Source organism: Chrysochloris asiatica, unplaced genomic scaffold (assembly GCF_000296735.1).
Source record: "Chrysochloris asiatica unplaced genomic scaffold, ChrAsi1.0 scaffold00014, whole genome shotgun sequence".
Lineage (NCBI taxonomy): Eukaryota > Metazoa > Chordata > Mammalia > Afrosoricida > Chrysochloridae > Chrysochloris > Chrysochloris asiatica.
In genome coordinates, this window is record NW_006408532.1 from 15355259 (window position 1) to 15371305 (window position 16047).

General features: G+C 43.3%; 1 protein-coding gene across 1 annotated transcript in view; it reads right to left on the reverse strand.

Annotated features, from left to right (window-relative positions):
- The window catches only part of TRPM3 (transient receptor potential cation channel, subfamily M, member 3), an 805178-nt gene that overhangs the window by 3626 nt on the left and 785505 nt on the right, over nt 1–16047 (reverse strand). Inside the window, 3 exon segments of the mRNA XM_006834915.1 lie at nt 1489–1621; nt 8568–8767; nt 8868–9018. Coding sequence (XP_006834978.1) covers nt 1489–1621; nt 8568–8767; nt 8868–9018 — 484 coding nt within the window.

Sequence of the window (16047 nt, forward strand, 5' to 3'; positions counted from 1 at the left end):
AGAGAGAGAGAGAGAGAGAGAGAGAGAGAGAGAGAGAGAGAGATCTTTGGATTTCTCATTTGCCAGAAAATTGCTTCATATCATATCATCCTATGATGATCTCTTTTTCATTGACAGATGTATATAAAATCTGTGCAATGTTTTGGACTTTATTCATGTTGGCCAGGTACCTATGGATATAATCATTTAGTGACATGTGCATATAGCCCTATGATACAGAATACATTCTTTGGTGAAATAAAGGTCCAGAGACAGAAAAACGTCACTTTAGTAATTTCACCAGAACCATTAGAAAATATGTGAACAGAATAAGCAGACAAAATGTCATAGCATGAAAACTAGAGGTAGGTGACTGCCTTCAATCTTAGCAACTTCAGTCATATTGACTCAAGTCATCAAAGCATTCTACCTTTTACACTGTTTATAATTTGCTGTACAATCTTTATATCTCAAATGCTTAACACTGAAAGCGACACAGGCCTTTGTAACATTCTGAATTTTGTTTAGAAAAGTGGTACCCAAATGTTGGCATTTGAATGTGGCAGCCTGGAATGACGGTTTTTATGACTCTATAGCAAAATAAGAAAAATGAGAAAATTTAAGTGTATTTTCAGAAAGCTAGATTTATTAAATTTAAAGGGCTCTCTTCTCTTTATTTTGAGATTGTTTTTACAGCCCTAATGGCCCACAAAGCTATTTGGTTAATGAGATCTAAACGTGTCTAACCACTGGTGTAGAAAAATCTTTTATTTCATTCCTTTCAGCTTGTTTTATAAAAAGCAAAAGCAAAGCAATTTTGAAACAAACCCTAATCATTATCCTGACTAATTTACAAGTCTCTTGCTGTCATGTATTCTGGATGTATTCAGCACCCACCTAAGTCAGGCACTAGGACTATTTCTGGAGTTTCCGGGTGGTGCAAACTATTAATGTGCTCAGTGGCTCACCAAAACGTTGGAGGTTCAAGTCCACCCAGAGATACCTTGGAAGAAAGGGATGGTCATCTAGTTTGACACACATGGGGCTGTCATGGATCAGAGTGGACTCAGTGGCAACTAGAGGACTAGAAGGACTATTTCTACTCCTCTGTGGAAGATGCTCCAGGATCAAAATTAATCAAAAACCTACAGGAAAGCCCTAAGTTTAGTTGAGTTTCTCTTGGTTTGAGTCTGGGTCAGAGCATTTCAAATTCTGTTCAGCAACTCTAATCCTGTCCAGAAATCAGTGTAACAACTTCTAGTGTCTAGGAGAGTAGCTACTACTACCTGTTGACCCGCTGAAGAACTCTTGGGTCTGTAAGTCTGGGTTTTTTGTCTGTCTGATTTTGCATATACACTTTAGACAGTGCTCTATTCTTTCATAAGCTTGATGATTTATTTACAATAATATACACAAGGTGTCTGTTTTGTGGCTTTGCAAACACACTCGATTGATAAAAGTGTGTCATGGCTTAAACCATCTGCAGGAGAATGAGGCTGTGGAACACACCTTTCTGAAGTCACCCGTATTCTTTCATCATTGGATGAGTTGAATCGGTCGTCCTTTTCCCGGAAATATTCTTCTATGCACTGCTCCTCGAAATCATGAACTTTCTTGAGCTCATCATCAGTTATGAAGAGTTCTGTGGGAGGAAACAAGACACAGAAAGATTGTGAGGCAGAGAAGTAAAAGTGATGGTATTGTATTGGTGGGTCTAATGACATTCTTAACCTACACATGGTGCCTTGAATTTATTGGATATGGCTTTTCTATCTAAAGTCTTCTTAACTTCTACCAAGTGATTGGGTTTGTTGTTGAGTGCCATCGAGTCATTTCTGACTCATAGCGACACTGTATAGAGTTTCCAAGGACCGACTGGTGAGCTTGAACTGCTGACCTTGCATTTCAAACCAACTTTGCAGTCCAGTGCATTAACCCACAGCACCACACTAGGACTCCTCTGGATTGGGAGGTACCATGCAAATAAGGTATACAGGATTCTAAGGCTGGGATTGGTTAGTTTTGCCCTCCAGCTAGGTTGCAAAGGAGCCATCTTAGAAGCAGAGACGGAAGATCCTAGGACCATCAAGAAGGAAGAACATGAGTGGAGAATAAGACATCAAGAAGCAATGGCAAGAGGTGACGACAGAGACGAAGGCAGAGACACCAGCAGAGGTGGTGGCATGGAGAGACAGAGCAGCTTTGGGCTCTAGGCCTATGGACTGAGTAAAGCTGAGTGCCTAAGGATAGTAGACTTGAAGAATGTACCCCTTAGGCATTCACATACTGGCTAAAAGAACATGATGACACTTGCCTGCAGAGGCCAAGGGGCCACATGGTTGAGAGACTGAAAACAAGAGTGAGGCATGCCTACAGTAAGGCAGACAAGAGGCGTTCCTGACTGGAGAACTGCTGCATCCTGAGTTGGTTTTGATTCTGAATTGTACCCTGATCACTTTCCTAATAAACCCCATAATTGTAAGTATTATGAGTTCTGTGTGGTCATTGCAATGGATTATCGAAACCAGATGTGAAGCAGAGAGTGTTGTGGGGGGAATGGTTGGTGTTGGAATAGGGTAAAGAAGGTTGTAAGGTCTGACCTCTACTGAATAGGAATTGGCTTTGGGCTGATTTTGAATTTGACTTTTTTTCCTCCTTGTGAAACCAGCGGAAGTCGGACATGGTCCCCATACAGTTTAAGCACTAAGTTTAAGGTTATGAAAAGAGGCTCATAGTCTTTCCTGTATCACAAACTAAATCCATATGCAGTCAGGCAAGGTGGTGTCCTCTTCCTGTTCATTAGACTCACTATGGACATCTGAAGTTTCCCTGACCATATCTAGTTTACTGCAGGAGATGGTTAGAATTATGCAAGTTGTAAGCCCCAAAACATAGCTAAATCAAGAAAAGGGAAGTTAAACAGACAATTGTTGTTGTTAAGTGCCATTGACTAAGTTCTGACTCATAGTGACCCTGCGTAGGGTTTCCAAGGAGAGGCTGATGAGTTTGAACCACCAGTCTTTCAGTTCAAACAGATCTTGTGGTCCAGTGCTTATCCTACAGTGCCACATCTGGACTCCATGTAGAGAATGGAGGTTTCTTCAAAGCTCAAAAAGATCTGGGCTGCAGGGTATGGCAGATAGACATTGTTGGTTGGCCTGACTGGAAGCCCTTTTGCTACCCCATCCTTCCTTTTCCACCTTCCCACTACTGGAACTGGAAAGCCAAATATACACACTTCCAACTTCCTCTGAAATTAGCAAGTCATGCAGACCAGTGTGGCCTAAGAAACAAAGGCTATTGCAGGAAGTGATGGTGCTCTGGGAAAAGATGTTACTTTTCTGAGAAAATACAGGGACATGACTATTTCTTTCTACATTTTCTCTTCTCATTCTCTTCTTCCTACCTTAAATATGAATGTGATGATTGGAACTGCAGCAGTTGTTTTGTATCATGAGACAAGACAATGTGAAGAGAATAATTGAGCCTAAAAATAGAAGGGCTATTTTCAAAGAGCATCTTTGACCTCATTGAGTCACTTTAGAGCTCTGGGGTGTTCAAGTCTTCACTTTTTGTTATGTGTGAGAAAAAAAAAAATGTTTCATTTGTTTATGTTATTATTAGTTATGATTTTGCTACTAACAGGTCAACCAATCCTTAACTGATAGAATGGTAGAAAGAGCCCAGTGGAAATCTGAAACTTTAATGGATGAATTTAATTTAATGACTCAGAGTTAGGATGGGAAAGTGGGTTTGGAAAAACCATTAATGAGGAGAAGTCCTTCTTCTAATTCTGTGCTCTTGAGATACCTAAATGCTGTCCTAAATGTTTGTAAGTCCTGGATTTTATGTGGTTGTGGATTCCTTCTGTAAGGTTGCTATGGCTTGTTCTGGGGCATTAGCCTGAATCGGCATGGGAATTTATCTTCTGATGAATGTAAAAGCAGCTAAGAGTAAGGAAAACACCAGACATAAGACCCATGACATCACTAGAGGGGTGTGGGCTGTACCTCATCACACTGTCGGGGGGTGTGACAGCAAAATGACCCCAGGGTCTGAGATGGTGGAGGGGTGGAAACAGGGGAAAGGGCCTCCAGGTAGTGGTGTCACTGAGATTGGTGTAAAGCATCACTCATTGTGGTAACTCATCTATCCACCCCATCACCTGCCAGTCAGGGGGAGGGCAGGTGAACCAAGGTGCTACCACTGGCTGAGAAGAGGGCCTCTGTCTTGTCCAGTGGGAGCCAGGGGTGTGGGGTCAGTCTGCTCTACTCACGGGGAAGAAGTGTTCTCCAGCCAGCCCCTGATTCATGGGTGAGGGTGGGGGCAGGGCTAAGGATGGGAGGTGGGGAGATGGGGGGAGGCATGTGACACCTTGAATTACTGTACTGGACTTGGTGATGCCACCAAGGAAGACCCTTCTTCTCAAGTGTGGCATTGCTAACTCCAAGGTTGGTAGTCTGAACCCATGGGTTACACTGTGAAGACAGTTGAGGCTGTCTGCTCCCATAAATAGCTGCAACCTTAGAAATCCTATATGGGGTTGGTATGAATCAGAATGAACTTGAGTTTTAGATATGGGATTTTTGAGTTTTCTCAAATATGGCAGGTCTCCTTGGAAGGGAAAGGAAGAGTGTTATCAGAGGGAGACACAAGTACTTTAATACCACCAAAGATAGTTTCATCATTTCAAATGCAGATTTGGCTCACAGGTTTGGATTACTGGAGAAGCTGGGAGAACAGATGCTGAAGTTGTGGAAAATTCAGGGATGGATTAGACAAGATCATTCAAGATGAGGAGTATCTACCAGAGTAATATACATGTGTTTCTAACTCCTAAATGGCGCTGTGGGCTAATGTGTCAGACTGCAAAGTCATTTGAACTGCAAGGTCGGTGGTTCAAGCTCACTAGCTACTCCTTGGAAACCCTACACAGGGTCGCTATGGGTTGCAATTGACTCGACAGCACTTAACAACAAAAATAAATACTGTATCTATTAAGATCCTGATCATAAATAAAAACCCACTTCTGTCGAGTTGATTCTGTCTCAAAGTAACCCAACAGGGCAGGGTTGTTGTTGTTATTGTGTGCCGTGAAGTCGGTTCCGACTCATAGCGACCCCGTACAAGGTTTCCAAGGCTGTAAATCTTTACAGGAGCAGAAAACCTCATCTTTCTCCCATGGAACAACTGGTAGTTTTGAATTGCTGACCTTGCGGTTCACAGCCCGATTGGTAACCACTACGCTTAATAGTGTTTCCCAGGCTGTAAGTCTTTATGGTGCAGACTGTCTCGTCTTCTTCCTGTGGAGCAGCTGGTGAATTTAACTTGCCAAACTTTTGGTTAACAGCCCAACACTTAACCCACCATGCAGCCAGGGGTCCTTGCTATTGTTAAGTGCCCTAAAGTGGAGTCAGTTTTGATGCATGGCAACCCTGTATGGTGTTTCCAAAGCTGTGAATCTTTGTGAAAGCAGAAAGCCTTATCTTCCCCTGTAGAACAGCTGGTGGGCTGGAACCTCTGACCTTGTGGTTAGCAATACAGGGCTTATTCTACAGGGCCACAGGGATCTTTACTGATCACAAAAGGCAAAAATAATGAAAATTAAGAGAGAGAGAGGCTTGACTTAACGTCAGAACCTACTCTGACAAAGCCATCGGAATGGAACACCATTGTTAGTTGGAGACTACCTGTACTTAATCTTTACTATTCTAGTTCCTTTAATGTCTCACTTGACATTATTGTCTATAGCTAATACTCTGCTTTCACATACTTTTTTTTTTTTTAAAACGACAACAATAATATGTCGACTTTTACAGGAAAAGTGAAATTTTATACTCAGAGTGCTTTCATCTGAAGTTCTGCAAGAACGTGGTTTTGGAGGTAATAGAGAGTCCTGGTGTGGTGCCATAGGATAAGCACTGGACTTCAAGGTCAGTGGTTCAAACTCACTACCTGCTCCTTGGAAACCCTATACAGGGTTAATATGAATCGGAACTGACTCGACTAACATTAACAATAACAATAACAGAGGTACCATGGGTTCTTTTAACTAGCCTACAGATCATGATTAAAAGTTTACTTTACCTTATTGATTAATATAATGCAGCAGCCCACACTCTAACCTTTACCATTTCTGATTCAGCCACAGCTCTGAAATCCTTCTTCTCTGAGAAAGAGTTGACAATTTCCCCCACCCATACTTCCAATGACCTGGTGCATATTATTCCTCTCATTGGTGATAACAAGACCACTATGATCTTAAGCTTTATGTAGCTGGATTGTTCCATCTCTGGCCCTCTGTGAGGGTATGAACACAAGCTGAAATGGGTCTTCAGGCTGTCTCACTTTATTGTATTTGTAGATCACGCTTTCCCTAAACTCTGGATACCATAGGTGGAGAAAACTCTATTGCAATTGACTTTGAGACCTTTGGTTGATTCTCAGTGTATTGCCCACTGCAGGGTATAGCTCAGTCATAACCTTCCTCAGCTCCTAATTTGACTGCTCATGCTTCTCCAAACTGTTCAAGGCTTCTATCAGATGTGGCTCTTCTTGCTTGTCTTCAACTTCATCTGCGTTGTCTTCTACATCTCCTACTCCATCTTCATCTTCCCTCCCTTTGTCCTCTTCCTTCTCTCTCTCCTCTTTTCCTAAGACTGTTATTTGCCTAAAATTTATGGTTTAGATGGAACAGTGAATATTTGAATTCCCAACTCTTTTCCAACTCTCCAATTTTAATATCCAGAAAGACATTGGGTATTACTGTGTCAGGGAAATTGCTGAAGGTTTCAAACTTAGAGAACCAGCTGATTAAGTGGGTTTGGTTTCAAATCTTAGATATACTGGTAATCATATGAAATGTGACTAGGGATGACATGGGTTGTCTGTAAGGTTGATTCTGGGGCCACACTTCCAGATGTGCTTTCAGTCATTGCATGTAAGGCCCTCACATCCTGAGAAAACATCGTAACTTGTTTGTATATGACTGGATTCCAAGTGGTTCTTAAGTGAGGGGGGTACTACACTTCTAAGGGACATTTAGAAATCTGCAGAACATACTAGGACTTAGGAGTCCTGGTGTGGCACTGTAGGATCAGCACTGGCCTGCTAACCACAAGCTTGATGGTTCAAACCCACCAGATGCTCCTTGGAAACCCATGGGGTAACACTATGAGTCAGAACTGACTTGATGACACATAACAACAACAGCAACTTGTTATTTAAGAAACTCTGATGATGCAGATGTTCAGTACTCAGCTGCTAACTGAAAGGCTTCCAGTTTGAATGCTCTAGGTACTGCATGTGACAGTCTCCTACTCTAAAGGTGACAGACAGTCTTGGAAACACACTCAGGCAATTCTACTTGGTACTACAGGGGCTCGATGAGTTGTAATTGATTTGACAACAATGGGTTTGTGTGTGTGTGTGGTGCTGTGGGTTCATGTGCTAGAATGCAAAATCGGTTTGAACCGCAACGTAGGTTCAAGCTTGCCAGCCACTTCTTAGAAACCCTACCAGGGTCATTATGAGTCGGGACCAATTCGACAGCACTTAACAACACCAGTTGGAACTGACTTGATGGCATTTGGTTTGGTTTTAGGCTCTTGTAGTATTTAATGTTTAGCAGCCTGGTTTACAAGCCCCCTTGAAATGTGTGGGATGAGCCTACACAATGAGGAACTGTTCCACCTGAAGACCAGTAGCACCTCCTTTCTGAAACACTGGGTTAGAAGGTGATCTTTGAATAATGGAAGCCAGAGCTGGTTTCCTCATGAGGTCTTATAGACATAGCGCCTAAAGCTTAAGACAACGTTTAAGATCTTAAAAAATGTATGTGTCCAGAAATGAACATGAAAAACCAAACTTTGTCAAATGCAATTCAACTATATTCATACATAACTCTTTCTACAACATTTACTTGAACAGTAAAACCTGTGAAAGCTGGAACCTGTATAAAGCAGAAATCTGCCAGTGAAGGAAGGCAGCAATATTGCCCATTAAAGAAGTGATAGAAATGTGGTAGGGCTGCATCCTGTGAAAGGCAGAAAAGGTGCCGAGACCCAGAGAAGCAAAGCAGTCTCATGGAATCCCGGCTCTCTTAGGTTTCACTGTACAGTGTAGCGTTTGTCATTGTTGTTATGTGTCATCAAGTCGGTTCCAACTCATAGCAACCCTATGTAGGGTTTCCAAGGAGCAGCTGGTGAATTTGAACTGCCAACTTTGTGGATAGCAGTCCAGTGCTTATCCTACAGTGCTACATGGGTACATATAAATATGCTTGATATTTGTGGTTGGGCATCAAGCTAGAAAGTGAGAAAATTAGGACCCATGAAAATGCCAAAACAGCCCTCCTGGAGACTGATTTCATCTTACTAAGAAGGGACGTGAAGCTAAGAATACTCAAATTCAGCTTCTATTACTTTTTTTCTAGCACTGTTTCTTATGCAAGGGTACCCTTCCCTGCCAAAGAGCCAGGACTGTTTTCTGTCTGCAGAATGAGGTGGAATTGGTCCTGCATGATGACCTGTACTAAGTGGCAGGGGTTTCTTTTGTGTGAGTGGCCGAGGCTACTGCTGGACACTTACTCAGACCATAGTCCCTTTCATCTGGATCGCTTTCATGCTTCCTCCATCGGCAGCACACGTGCTGGAATATCATGGTCATGTGGCTGAAGATGATCAGAGGCGGGGGTAGAACTGGCCTCTCGTGGAAAGTCATGATGAGCTGATACCGCTGAAACTTCCACACTTGGTTGGATATCGATTTGACCTCAAAAAATGTATTGCTGAAATAGAGACCGAGAGAATCAAGTGAGAAAATCCATCACTCTCTGAAGCTCCCCTCACCAACACCATTCCAAACACTCTGAGGAAAGATCCACTTACTTAAAGACCGCAATGAGGAGATTAACCAGCAGGATGTTTGCCACTAAGAGGTAGCAGGCCATGATAGCTGGTACAATCCAGGCTCCTGTTTTGCAGGGAGGCAGCTGGATTATTTTACCATCCTCTCGTGTCTCGTTCTGTCCACAGGGGGCTGGAGGAAGCAACACAGGCAAGAAATGAGCAACCATGGTTACTCGATTAAAAAAAAACAAACCAAAAACCAAAACTGATTTGAATGAAGGTTTTAGATGGAGGGAAACTACAGCCATCTCAAACAAACAGAAAAGATTCCAAACAAACAAAATAGAAAATAATGGAAGCATTGTGAACATCCCACAGGACTGGTACTCGACAGGGAGAGTTTGTGCCTGATATAAAAAGTATGAGGTGTCAACTCCTACTCTCTGTCCCTTGCCCTGAAACTCACAGAGGGACACTTGGTGTCCCTTAGAAGCCTGATGGGGTCTGAGGATCCAAGAGTGCCCACTGCCCTGTCAAGTTACTTTCAAAATGTGCTGTGGAGGCCAGAAGCCGACAGCCGGAAGAGCAGCAATGAGGGCTATCGATTGGGAATTAACACCGAGGCAGCTGTTAATTGCAAGAGGCAACCCTGGTCTCCAAACTAATGATTTGCTGTCTCGGCATGGAAGAAACAAAACAGGGCAGTGTTTTGGGAAATATTTAGAGGCTTGTCACTTGATATTCCTGATGGATTTGGTTTCATGGAAAAGGGATGAGGGACCACCAGGCCTCATTTCTAGCAGTGTACCCATTCCAAAATGGTGCTTTTCAGGAAACCAAACCAACTTCACTGAATAATGGTATGAATTGGGGGAAAGGTCTGGGGGTGTGGTGAAGAGAGAGGTGTTTTGTATTACTGGGTGAGCATAAGTACTGTGCTAATGAGGTGTACTTGGAGTTCAGGTAAATTCAGGGGGGAAAGATGTAACAATAAAACTTGACAAAGCCAATAATACTGCAGGGACTCACTGATGCTCCTAGACCAACCAGGGCAGGTGAGGCAGGCTTCCGTCTCCAACTCCCTTATTAGAACAAAGTCATTTTTTTTTTTTTTTATCCATCTTTATAAAGGCTGGGGTTCGGGTAAGCAGAAAAAAAAAGGGGGGGGGAGTGTTGGTTTGAAGACCTCTTGAGTCTGTGGGTGGTGTAAATGATTAACACACTCAGGTGTTAACAGAAAGGTTGGAGGTTCAAATTTATATAGAGTTGCTTCAGAAGATACAACTGGGGATCTACTTCTGAAAAAAAATCAGCTACGGAAAACCCCGTTAGAGTACACCATACACAGGGTCACCAAGAGTCCAAACTGAAACCACAGCATCTGGTTTGAAGACCTCAGCAGTTGCCATAGGGTATTTTTGAAGATCTTCCAGGAAGGTTTGAAAAGTTGGCACCGAATCTCCTCCCAGGCTGGAGCCCCTAAGAAGGGGAGCCCACTCCTTCTAGAGCGTTCCTACTGCTAGCCTATACTCTGTAGGTGGTACTCCTCCTTGGTTGCACACAGGAATCACCTGGGGGGCTTTCAAAAATACCTGTGCCCAGCAACATCCCAGACAATTAAATGAGCATCTCTGAGGGTGCCCCAGGCATTGGCTTTTAAAAATTATTATTATTTTAAGCTTCCCAGGTAATTCTCATATGTCAATCCTTAAAGTTGGGACCACTGAGCTTGGATTAGGATGGGAAACTGACTTGACTGGTGATGTGCCCTGAGGTCTGACATGTATTCTCTCAGCAAATTGGAGATTTCATCATCTCAGGACAATCAGGGACCTGCTTTTACGCCCAGAGAAAGGTGACAAAGCCTTCCTTTGGTTCTGCTGGAAGATGCTTGGATGTTAGACTCAGGTGTTGACAAGGAGCTGGACTCTTTACTATTGACTCTTCATGGCACCGATCATCCAAAACATCTCTGTCAGGAGGCCTGATTATGTCTTCCTGAAAAGGAAAACCCCTGCTGGTTTCAGGATGTAGTGCTCTTTCAAGCCACTTTCCATTCTAGCTCCAAGCACAAATGAGACCTAGAAATGCCACGCTCTCTCTGACTTTCTGATTTTGAGACTTTGCCTCCAAAGTCTTGGACTCCTCACTCTTATTTCCACCATTCACTTGGGTGAATCTTATTCATTCTTCAGTGTTTACCCTCCTTCCTGAAATTCACACAGTTCACGCACAGTCCCTGTAAGTCCTTTTCTTATGATCCAAGAGTTCCAGGGCACTGTCCTTTTGCTCATTGGTAAGGCTTCTCATCCTGTGTGGCCAGGACAAGTTGACTTGCCTATGTCCCATACCAGATTCTCAATGAGAGACTGCTCTGTACGGTGTTTCATTTCCTGGCACAGTGCATACACCTCCATGTCCACACATCACCAGAGTGTGTTGGTTGAATAACAGAGATCATGTGGGCATGATCTGGTAGATAGACACTCACAGATGTCCCACATCACCTCAGGTCTACTCATGATGTCCAATCTGCATCCCTAATTCTGAAGGGGTGTGGGTTTCTTCCTCAGGTCCTTTCCAGAAATTCCTCCCTTGGTTTGGCACCAAACCTTCTTAAGCTCAATCATTCTTCCGATCTCTGTTCTTCACTTGGCCACCGGCTTCAGGTATTCCTTTGTTTCTCTGTCTGGAAGCTTCTCTGCCCACTCCCTGCCCATCCCTTCTGGCTGATTGTGGAGTGTGACTGCCACAGGAGCAGAAAGAACAAAGTATGCATAGTTTTTAGAGAGGTGATCCTTGATCTCTTTTTCTTGACTCTATTCACAGAGTAGGTACAATACACTCATGAGGGGCAGAGCTCATCCCTCTTACTCTCCAGACTCATATTCAGTGAAAGCCATGCAGTCACTAAGAGTCTCTGGGTGATGAAAACAGTTAAGCACTTGACTATTAGCCTAAAGTTTGGTAGATTGAACCCACCTGAAAGTGATTAGAAGAAAGGCGTGGTGATTAACTTTTTGAGAAAATCCGCAATTGAAACCCTGTTGTACTCTTGACACACATGGGATCACCATGAGTCAGAATAGAATCAAGGACAATTATGTTACATAGACATTTCCTCCTTTATAGCCTTTCTTAAGGAGCTCTGGTAGTGTAGTGGTTACGAATTGGGCTGCGAACCGCAAGGTCAGCAGTTTGAAACTGCCAGCTGTTCTGTGGGAGAAAGATGAGGCTTTCTGTTCCTGTAAAGATTTACAGCCTCGGAAACCCTGTACAGGGTCACTATGAGTCGGAACCAACTCCACGGCACATAACAACAACATAGTCTTTCTTTGCCTAGGAAGGAAACCAGGACAACTGTAGGTGTTCCCTTGCATAAAGAGACCTAGTAACATTTCCACGGCTCCCAGGTAGGTGTCCTGGAGTGGCATTCTAGAATAAGCCCTGGACTGCTAACCGATAGATCAGCTGTTCAAACCCACCAACTGCTCTTTGGAAATCCTATACAGGGTCACTATGAGTCAGAACTGACTCAGTGGCACTTAACAACAACAGAAACCAACAGTCCGTAAGCCCCTGTTGACTTCTTCTGGTCAATGCCTCAAAACCAAACCAAACCAGTCAAAAAACATTTCTGCTATCTGATCCTAGGAGCCCTGGTAGTGTAGCGAGCTATGCTTTGAACTGCTAACTTCAGGAACATCAGTTCAAATCCGCTAGCTGCTCTTTGGGAAAAAGATGAAGCTTTCTGCTTCTGTAAAGATTTGCAGTCTCGGAAACCCTACACAGGGTCACTATGAGTTGGAATCGACTCAGCAACAAGGAGCAGCCGTCACCGCCATCTGATTCCATGAACACAATAGAATTGTTCCATAGGCTTTCCGAGGCTGTAAATCTGTGAAAACAGACTGCCTCATCTTTCTCCCGCAGAGTGGCCTGAGGGTTCCACCTGCCGACCTTTCAATCTTTCAGTTAGCAGATCAACATTTAACCCATTATGCCACCAGGGCTATTTAATTCCTCAAAGGCCCCCACTATTGAAAAGAATTGAACCATTTAAAATCTTTGCATAAGATTTGATTTAATATACAACATGATTGTCCCTGCCAGCCCCTGGGGCATTCATTTATCCCAAGTTCCCTTGCGTTTTATTCCCTGACCTTTACAGAGACAGTGTCAATTTAATGATTGTTGTTGTTAAGTGCCCTTGAGTTGGTTCCAACTCATAGCGACCCTGTATAAGGTTTCCAAGGAGCAACTGGTGAGTTTGAACCGCTGACTTTGAGGTTCAAACCAACCTTGAGATTGAGTGCCTGTCCTACAGTGCCACACCAGGGCTCCTAATTTAGTGAGTAGGAACAGTGTTATAGTTAGACAGATCTGGATTCAAACCCTGACTCCACCATTTACAAATGACATGATGGGATTTTAGCTTATTCCATGAACTTTAACAGTTTCATCTAGAAAATGGGGGTGATGACAGTATATACTGTATGAAGTTGTTGATATTATTAAATGAGATAAAGCATTTAGTTCAGTATCTAGCCCATAGTCAGCACTCAGTTAACAGTAGCTGGTGTCATCATCATTATTGTTTTGGTAATTAATAGACTTCAAGCCTTCTTTGTGTCACAATCACTAAGCATAGTGCTTGCAGTCCTGGTGTAGCACTGTAGGATAAGCACTAAACCGCAAGGTCAGTTTGAACAGCCAGGTCAGCAGTTCAAACCTATCAGCTGTCCCTTGGAAACCCTATACAGGATCAAAGAGTCAGACCTGAGTTACAGGCACCTAACAACTAGCCATAAATGTTTATTGAATGGCTATAATGTGCCAGGTAGTGGTGATATTGAGGATCAAAGAGACGGATCCTTGTTAAGGAACTCAAAAAGTGAACACACCATTATTGTGTTAATGTGATTTGACGGTGGGGGGGGGGCAGCTCGGATGGGGGTAAGGGTGGGCTTGGGGCACTCATGCCTGACAGGCAGAGTCACTCTAGCCCAGGACATATGGTGGTGGCTGTGTGCCGTGGAGTCGGTTTCAACTCATAGCGACCCTGTACAGGGTTTCTGAGGCTGTAAATCATTATGGGAGCAGAAAGCCTCATCTTTCTCCCACGGAACAGCTGGTAGTTTCGAACTGCTGACCTTGCGATTTGCAGCCTGATTCGTAACCACTATGCTACCAGAGCTCCTTAGCCCAGGACATATAGCAGCCTGGAAACCAGGGCCACCCTGGAGGCACATATCCCATCACCTGGACTCTACAGCCACAGGTGCAGCTAAATGGGCTAGATGATCCTTGTGACAGTGATAATGAGAATAAAAATGAATCAGTAAGAAACCCAGCATTCACTCGATAATATCACCAAAGATGTAGGAGACATTATATACAGTAGTTAGTGTAATGACTTTTAATGATGTCCTTGTTCTGGGTATTTATCTGCCCCAGAAAGTGCTATGACTTGAATTTACAGATGTCTACCACTGATATAGATGAGCGGGGTGTCTTGAAATCCTGACAAGAAGCTGATTTCAGGATGGGGATAAGTAATTGGATTGTCACATGGTACCAGCCATCATTTAGAAGCTCATGCTCCTTGGAAAATGCTCCAGGATGCACACAACCAAAATGGCACTCGGGAATGTAGAATGGTGACTAGGACTTGTTTTCTCCTACCTTGCTTTTGAGACCTGACACTTGTATGGGTTTTCTCCTAATTTTCTTTCAAGAAGTCAGTGTATAGTCACCACCACCTTCATGTGAGATTTCATGTCCCTCTTTGCTAGTGGTGGTCAGCAGAGAGTCCCTCTAGTAGATGCTTGCTGGTTCTATCTGTCCAGTATATGTTTCCCCTTCCTCTGGGAAGAACACTCTGGTTCTCCTTTGTGGCATCACAGTTCCCTAACTTTCCTTATATGCTGTTTGGGTGATTTGGGGTCCATATCTCTGCAATGAATCTGCATATTTTATCCACAATTAGTAATGATTGGTGCAGGGGTGACCCAAACCTGACCAATCAGAGTCAATGATTGGAATGACAGCTGGAGCTAGTGTAAAAGAGAAATTCTCTAAAATGCGATATAAAGTTACCAACCAGAGAGGGACTCCCTGAAAGTGATTCCATCACAGAGAAGAGAAATAGAATCCTGACCCAGTCAGTCTAAAACCAGCCCTCTTCAGTTACACAAGGAGTTTTTGAGTGGTGCAAACCATTAACATGCTCACTGCTGACCACAAGGTTCAAGACCACACAGAGGTGCCTTGGCAAATAGTTCTGGTGACCTACTTTGGAAAAATCAGCCAGTGGAAACACTATGGAGTACAGTACTATTCTGAAACGGCATTGAAGTAAGTTGAAGTCAACTCCACAGCAATTGGTTCTTCAGTGACACAAGCCATAAAATCCTATTTTGCTGAAGTCAATTTGATTTTGATTTTGATCACTTAAGAGTACTGATTAATATAGTCACAGACCAGGGTGGGGGGAAAGGGGGGCTAATCTTTTGAGACTCCCACTCTTGAGTGGGTGCGTTTTGACATGGAGTCTTTGAGTAGCCTAACAAGAGTGGAAGGGGCAACAAGCACCTTGAAATCGGATACTGAGATTGAATCACATGGATGAAGTTTCAGGAGCCAGTGGTGACTACTGCTTCCCTTCTTCCCCAAAGCATAAGACCTTAAATGTCTACACTGGTCAAGGCTTAATTGCTCAACTGAGGTCTCTGACTCAGAAAGTGAAGAAGACACAAACTTGACCTACTGAGGGCAAATGCACTAAGGAAACTGACCAAGCACCTGGGCACAGCCAAGAACTCAAGAGAAGACAACTTGTTCCAGAAGCTGACCATACATCAGGCCACAGGATTCTCAGGGTTGGGGTATGGTGCAGAATGGAAGGGCTATAGCTGGGGATTCATGACCAAAGTAAAAATTCACTGGGAATCCAGATTTTCTATGATTTATTTATGTAGTTCATGCAATCAAGATGTGTTGATAATTACTGTTGACTGGAATGCAAAGGTTGGAAACCAAGAGGAAGGAACAGTAGTTGGAAAAACCTTGCTGCTAGAAATGATGTTGGAGATCCCGCAATATAATTTTGCAAGACCAATGATTTATTCATTGCAAATACCTTTTTAAAACAACATAAATGGTGACTATACACATGGACCTTATCAGATAGAGTACACAGGAATCAAACTGATTACAT